The sequence below is a fragment of the Vombatus ursinus genome, unplaced genomic scaffold (genome assembly GCF_900497805.2).
Source record: "Vombatus ursinus unplaced genomic scaffold, bare-nosed wombat genome assembly UNPS02005944.1, whole genome shotgun sequence".
Lineage (NCBI taxonomy): Eukaryota > Metazoa > Chordata > Mammalia > Diprotodontia > Vombatidae > Vombatus > Vombatus ursinus.
In genome coordinates, this window is record NW_020945722.1 from 10,238 (window position 1) to 17,595 (window position 7,358).

Here is a 7,358-nt window from a genome sequence, read left to right on the forward strand (position 1 = left end):
ATGGAAGTTGTGTTTTGCTTGAAGACTGACTAGGTGGGCACAAACAAGAGGTCTGTCCAAGAGCATTGATATCTGCTTAGAAGGGCCTCCATTAGAATAGTCACATACCAATTATGTTCTGTAGTTTTTCCTCAAGATTAGAAGCCCAAAGTACTTCTTTACTCCCTTATAGTGGAGAACAACTACTTCCTTACAAAATCTGAATACTTAAGCTTTTTTGTATATTGTTGATGTTCAGTCATTTCAGTTGTGTCCAACTCTTTGTGACCCCATTTGAGGTTTTCTTGGCAAAGATATTGGAATGGTTTGACAGTTCCTTCTCCAGCTCATTTTACAAATGAGAAAACTGAGGTAAACAGGGTGAAGTGACGTGCCTATGGTCATACAGGTAGTAAATGTCTGAGGCCAGATTTGAACTCAGGAGACTTCCTGACACCCGACCCAGTGCTCTGTGCACTATGGCGACATCTAGTTGCCTTTTTTAATATGCCCAAGGCAATTAATTCTTCTTTCAGTTTGGTCTATTATAGAAGATTTTAAGTTTTCATTGCTCAAATGATTAATGACAGTGAAGAATAGAACATGCAAAGAAAGAAACTCTTAGAAGAAGCAAATGTGATTTTGTGAACCTGAAGAACTCTGATTGTGGGAATTCCCTTTGCCAGTACAGATTGTGACCCATTCATGAATTACTAGATAAGTCCTAGGCAGTCCCCTGAGGTATACGAGGGCAAAGGGACTATTCTATAATCACAGTTACTAAGTATCAGAGGCAGGATTTAAATTCACATCTTCCTGACTGCAAGCTAAGAATCAGGGAGAAAATGGTCCCAATGATACCCTCAATTTCACTGCAGAGTTTCTCAGGAAATAGTTTTTCTTTCTAGAGGATAGAGAAGATAATAGTGACATTCTGTTTATCCATTTACCTGAGAAGAGAAGCATTTTATATTGCTGGTTTAATAATATAGCATTTATGCTTTAAAGAAAATAGCTAATGAACATTTTTGAGCATTGGTAAGTACAGATTAACCATCTGAAGTGTTGCTTAGTCAGAGGAAGGGCAACTAAAGCTATTTCCTTCTCATCCTTACTTCAAACTTCTGCCTTAGTTCCATATTTCCTTCTTCATCTCCTTCTGGAATGGGCACATTGTAGTATTCACCTTCTTCTTGGTTAAGCAACTTATACCTTTCAAAGAAATGGGAGAAAACTGTAAGTTCACTTATTCTCAAATTAACAACAACAGTTTATGCAATGCCTCTCTTTCAACCAGTGATTAAACTTTGATAAAGGCAGTGCTTAATCAGATATAGCAAAACCAAGTAGGTTCTGTCCAGTCACTTTTGGAGAAGGTGTTTGGACCCTTTTGAAATGAGTTATTCTAATTCTCTATGTATGCAAAGCTTTAAGCCAAATAACTTTATTTGTATGTATATTTGACTAGATGAGGTCTTACCATCCACTTGCTGGCATTTTCATAAGCTCCGATACCCCAAATGAAAGTGAACCCATAAAATCATTTCTTGTTGTTCGATCCCAGTCCCAGATTTCGACAGATAACCGTCTATCTTTATCTGTAGGTTTTAATTTGCTAGAAAGAATGAGGGGGAAAAAAAAAGCACACACTAATCATCTCAGCATGAATCAGGGAGAAAATGGTCCCAATGATACCCCCAACTTCACTGCAGAGCTTCTCAGGAAATAGTTTTTCTTTCTAGAGCATAGAGAAGATAATAGTGACATTCCGCTTATCCATTAACCTAAGAAGAGAGCCACAGGTGGAAAGGCATAGGGATATTCTAAACATCAGGATGGTTTATAATAAATACACCTCTTTAAGAGCAGGAATAGAGCATATATAGGAAGGACACATCAGTAGAGAAGAAGAGAAGAGGTTTCTATTGTTGTTGTTTGTCCTTCTTTCTCAAAGAGGACCATAACATCAGGAGGTGATGCCATGACATGCAAGGGAACTGGATTTAAGTTAGGGAGGGCTGTGCAAAGTCACCAGCCTCACTCCCTCCTCTGGAGCCATCTGGGTCCAGTGGCCAGATATAGATCAGGACAATTGGAGATGGTTCAGATGCAGTGAGAGACCTTGGCCATTTTAAGTTAAGGTCTTTCCCAGGTGTCAATTTGACTGAGGCAATGCCCATTCATTGATTAGGGCTAGGTAAGAAATGAGGCAAAGAATGGCCTCTTTTTACCTAGAGAAGAAGATAAGAGGTTTCTACTTACAAAGTGAATGACTCATTCCACTGTGGGTTTAGTGTGGAGCGGATTGTTTTGGTTTTTTGTTTACTTTCATTCTTAGGGTCTGGGATAAGTTTCAGCTTCACATAGGGATCTGAAAGTCCATTTGGATCCATAGGGATCAAGTTTTTTGCATCTCGTACTATACAAAGAGAAAAAGGGAAAAAAAAAGCAGATGTTAATAAAAGAGGGCTGGCCATTGTATACACACATCTAATGATGGCAATCCAATCCAAATGGAAGAAATGTCAAATTAGTGTACGACTTGGGAGTGGGCAACAAATATGATGAACCTTTAAAAAAGTACTACTCAGTTCCATAGTCAGAGTTTATTCACACAGATGTTTGCTTTTAACAGAGCTGTAAAGACCAGATATTCCTATCCTCTCTCTGTCTCCAAATCCAGGATCTCCCTTCGTCTACCTAGAGAGCTGTAACTAGCAATCCTATCTGAGTTGAGTACCACAAAATGGACTCAGGTGCAAAAAGTACAAAAACACTCTCAAATCAATATAAAAAAAAAAAAGGACAAATACAGCTGGACATGAGGGAATGACCTTGGAAAGAGGCTAGATCTCAGAATAAAAAGCTTGAGGGGAGAAACCCTGAGATAATGCAAGGCTCCTGCCAGGGAGTGGGCTTGGTTGGGGAAGAAAGTTGGGGAGGAACTCATCTAGAGGTGATGTCATGGAGTGCGGTGGGGTGGGGTGGGGAGGAATCATGTCATCCTGTAGTACATTCGTATTTTTAATAATTATTTTTGTTAACTAGGTGATAGCTCAGCGGCTGCTACATGCTGAAGGAGTATAAGTACTCTCCAAATCCTGGAACCTCTGGGCATAACTCTAGGCAGTCTGGTACAGTGGATAGAGTGTAAGACCTGGAGTTGGGAATGTCTGAGTTAAAATCCAGCCTAAGACATTTACCATCAATGGGCAAATCCCTTAACCTTTATCTGCCTTAGATTCTTCATCTGAACAACAGGGATAATAATAATACCTACCTCATAGGATCAAATGAGAGTTCTTTGCAAATTTTTAAGGCCTTTATGTTAGCTATTATTATAATTATTATTAATTAAATAATTATTAGGGATTATTATTAGGCAACTAGGTAGCCATAGTGGATATGGTACTAGACCACTTTAAAATACTTCAGTCATGAAGAACTAAGATGAAATTTCATTTCAAATACTTAATAGCTGTGTGACCCTGAGCAAGTCCTTCACTTCTATCAATCTGATTTTACCCCTTTATAAAATGGGTACTACTAGCACCATAAGGTTGTTCTTAGAAAATATATATAAAACACTTTGCAAAACATAAAGTGCTACATAAAATTATTATTATTATTCTCTCAGTGACAACTCTACCTAACCCAAAAATATATTTATAAACTTTCAATTCAACTAAATAAAAAGATTGGGTTAATAATCCCAACACAGAGAAACCCACATTTCTTCAGAATCAAATCTACCTTATATTTTAAAAACAATGACATCAGTGGCAATAAATACTTACAACCCAGTTTTATTAAGACAAATGACAGAACATTAACACATTTCCTCAAATCACGCTTTTTAAAAAAATTGAAATCTCCTAAGGAAACGTTACTGTGCTTTACTTTTAAAGACCAAAGTTCATTCTGTACCTTCTAGTTTTATAGTTTCAGATGTCACAGACTGAAGATTCATCTGCCAGTTGGGTACACACATGGATTAAATCTAATGCTGGCACTCAGAAGCTTAAAAAAAAAAACTGCTCCATGCACCATTCAGCAAATGAATAAACTCCTTGAATCCACATTGGTTAATTAAAGACCCAAGTTCTATTAGGGAACTTAAAGGTAATAGCAGGAGTAGTAACAACAACAGGTTTGTGAAGTACAGTACATATATTATCTCATTCGGTTTGTACTGCAACTCTGTGATATGGAGAGCTTTTATTGAGTCTTAGAGGGCAAATGACTTGCCCAGTGTCAGACGTGTAAGAAGTACCTAAGCCTGGATTTGAATTCAGGTCTTCCTGACTCCAGACCTAGCACTTTATCCATAATGCCACCAAGTATAGTATAGCATATAGTATATCAGTAAACAATTATTATATGCTTACTATGTGTTGGGAACTATACTAAGCATTGGGGATATTAAAAAAACAAAAAGATAGTCCCTGTTCTCAAGGACCTCACACTATAAAGGAGGAAACAACATGGAAATAACTTGTTCCTCAGTCATGTCCAACTCTTCATGACCTGTCTGGGGTTTTCTTTGCAAAGATACTGGAGTGGTTTGCCATTTCCTGCTCTTGCTCATTATACAGATGAGGTAACTGAGGCAAACAGGGTTAAAATGACTAGCCCAGGGTCACACAGCTAGTAAGTGTCTGAGGCCAGATTTGAACTCAGGAAGGTGAATCTTCCTGACTCCAGGTAGGGCAGTCTATCTACTGTGCCTCCTAGCTGCAAAAAGTACTATGTACATGTAAGACATACGCAGGATACATTGAAACCAATCAACAGAATCAGCAGAGGATATCCAAAGTTTTTTAAATTGTACCTCTCTACCAGTAAAATGTGTGTGTGTGTGTGTGTGTGTGTGTGTGTGTGTGTGTGCGTGTGTGTAACTCTGGCCAAGTCCCTAAATTCCTTAACGCTCTAGGCAAACCTCTAAAACCGGATTTTTTAGCCTTTTGTGTGCCAGGACCTCTTTAACAGTGTGATGAAATCTATACAGAACTCTTTTCAAAATACTGTTTCTAAACGCATAAAACAAAATGCATAGGATTACAACAAAAGAAAATAATTATATTGAAATAGAGTTATCAACATATATTAAGTAAAACACACCAAGTTCACAGAACCCAGGTTAAGAATGTCTGCTCTAAGACTACAAAACACAGAGTAGGTACCAACCTGACCTGGTTCAGGGAGTTTTCTCACCTGGTGGTTTCTATGCCAATGAAATCACTGGGCCATCATGATGAAAAATGCTTTCTACCTCCAGAGAAAGAGCTGATGGAGTCTGAATGCAAATTGAAGGATACTATTTTTCACTTCACTTCACTTTTCATGTTTTTTTTTTCCCCTTTTGGGTCTGTGTCTTCTTTTACAACATGACTAATATGGTAATATGTTGTGCATGATTGAACATGTATTACCTATATCAAATTATTTACCATCTCAGTAAGGGGGGAAATGAGAGAGGGAGGGAGAACATTTGGAACCTGAATATTAAAAACTGTCTCTACATACAACTGGGGAAAAATAATTAAAAAAAAAATCACTGGTCCAGTATTTGTTCCTACCACACACACACACACACACACACACACACACACACACACACACAATACCAATATATTAAGTACAATTATTATAAAAATATACAAAAATAGAAAAAAGATAAAAGATGAAATATTTCAAAATAATTTTATTTTATTTAACAATATAAAACCCTTTTCCTTTTGCTCTCACTAAAATGATTGTACTGTTTAATGAGAGCAATGTGTTTGACTATGGCTCATTATTTTTTAAAACCCAGGTTTAGCACTTCCTGATAGGGAGAGTCAAAGGTTTACTTCCAACTTAAATTTATTTTTATACTTGGTTTTAACAGCTGAAAAAGATACTTCACAAAGATATAGATATCCAAAGGGAAGAAATGAATCATTTGTTGAGGAAACTAAATCATGATACTTATTTTTTAATCCCATCCAGAAATTATGCAAAGCTTTTGTTTAAATTTGGTTATATATTTCCATCTTCACAGAGATTAAAATAGAAGTTCTAATATTTTCTTCCTGCACACCCCACTATGGAAACCACTGGTATAGAAAATTAGAGTCTCAGTCCTTCTCAGAATTAACCAGACAAATCATTCAATCACTAAGAACAAGTATGAAATAAGGGTTACATATGGTACCCTGGATGGAGTGCTGTACTTAGTCAGAAAGACCTAATTTCACATCCCGCTTGATCCTTACTAGTTGTAATGATCCTAAGCAAGTTGCCTAATCCTCTCCGTACCTTAGGCAACCCTTTAGGACCTATCTACTAAAGCTTAGTTAGACCAGTTTAGATCTGCCTCAGTGTAGGGATTTCCGCCCTTGTCAAAATTCCAGTGCCTTCTTGTATTCATATGTAGTATAGAGAACAATGTAATGTAACATAGAGAGTACTGAACTTGAAGTCAGAAAATCTGGGTTCAGAATTCTGGTTCGGACACTTACTAGCAGTAGAACCAAGTTATATACTTTTTTTTGTGCCTCAGTTTCCTGATCTATAAAATACTTATTATGATATTTGTACTACCAACTGAGTAGTGAGAAAAATGTTTTGAAAACTTCAAAGTGCTACATAAATGTGAGTCATTATTACTGTTGCTGTTGCTGTTATATATAGATCCAAACCACTTGCTGGGAAAGTCATGTGGGCAAGCCATTTCTCTTTACTGAGTCTCATTTTCTTTATCTGTAAAACGAAGGGGCTACAATAGATGATTGCTAAGGTCCCTTGCTAACTCTAACATTCCATGATTTTACTATTCTAAATAAGGATATCGCTCAACTTCTGGAGCTACATGAACTTCGCAGGGCATAGAAACTCAATATAACTCTTCTGGTCTGTTAAACAGACCTTTGTGTCTCCAAAGAGTTGGTACATTTCCCCTAATATCAACAGATCATAGACTGAGAAAAGGAAAGGAAGCTGGTGATTATTTACGTGGTGTAGCAGATCAAGTTCAGGACCCAGAGTCAGCAAGACCTATGTTTAAATCTGGCCTCAGACACTTGCTTAGTATGTGACCCTGGGCAAGTCACTTCACCTCTGCTTGCTTGAGTCTCCTCGTGGGGCTAATAATGTTAACTACCTTCCAGGGTTGTTGGAAAGGGAAAATGAGATAATATTTGTAAAGCACTTTGCAAGCCTTAAAGTGATATATAAATGCTACCTAGTGATCACCTAGTTAAACTCTCATTTTAAAGCTAAGAATACTGCATCCAAAAGATGTTAAGTAACTTGACTAAGGTTATACAGGTAGAATCTAGTGGCAGTAATTAGTAGTAGTAGTAGTAGTAGTAGTAGTAGTAGTAGTAGTAGTAGTA

At 37.2% G+C, this 7,358-nt stretch overlaps 1 protein-coding gene across 1 annotated transcript; it reads right to left on the bottom strand.

Annotated features, from left to right (window-relative positions):
- Window positions 1-388: 388 nt before the first annotated feature.
- LOC114032915 (protein kinase C alpha type-like) lies at window positions 389-2,394 on the bottom strand. Its single transcript, XM_027848373.1, has 3 exons — window positions 2,242-2,394; window positions 1,460-1,594; window positions 389-1,191 (listed from the first exon to the last, which is right to left on the bottom strand). The coding sequence occupies exons 1-3, from the start codon at window positions 2,370-2,372 to the stop codon at window positions 1,074-1,076; spliced, it is 384 nt and encodes a 127-aa protein (XP_027704174.1). The 5' UTR covers window positions 2,373-2,394; the 3' UTR covers window positions 389-1,073.
- Window positions 2,395-7,358: the final 4,964 nt, after the last annotated feature.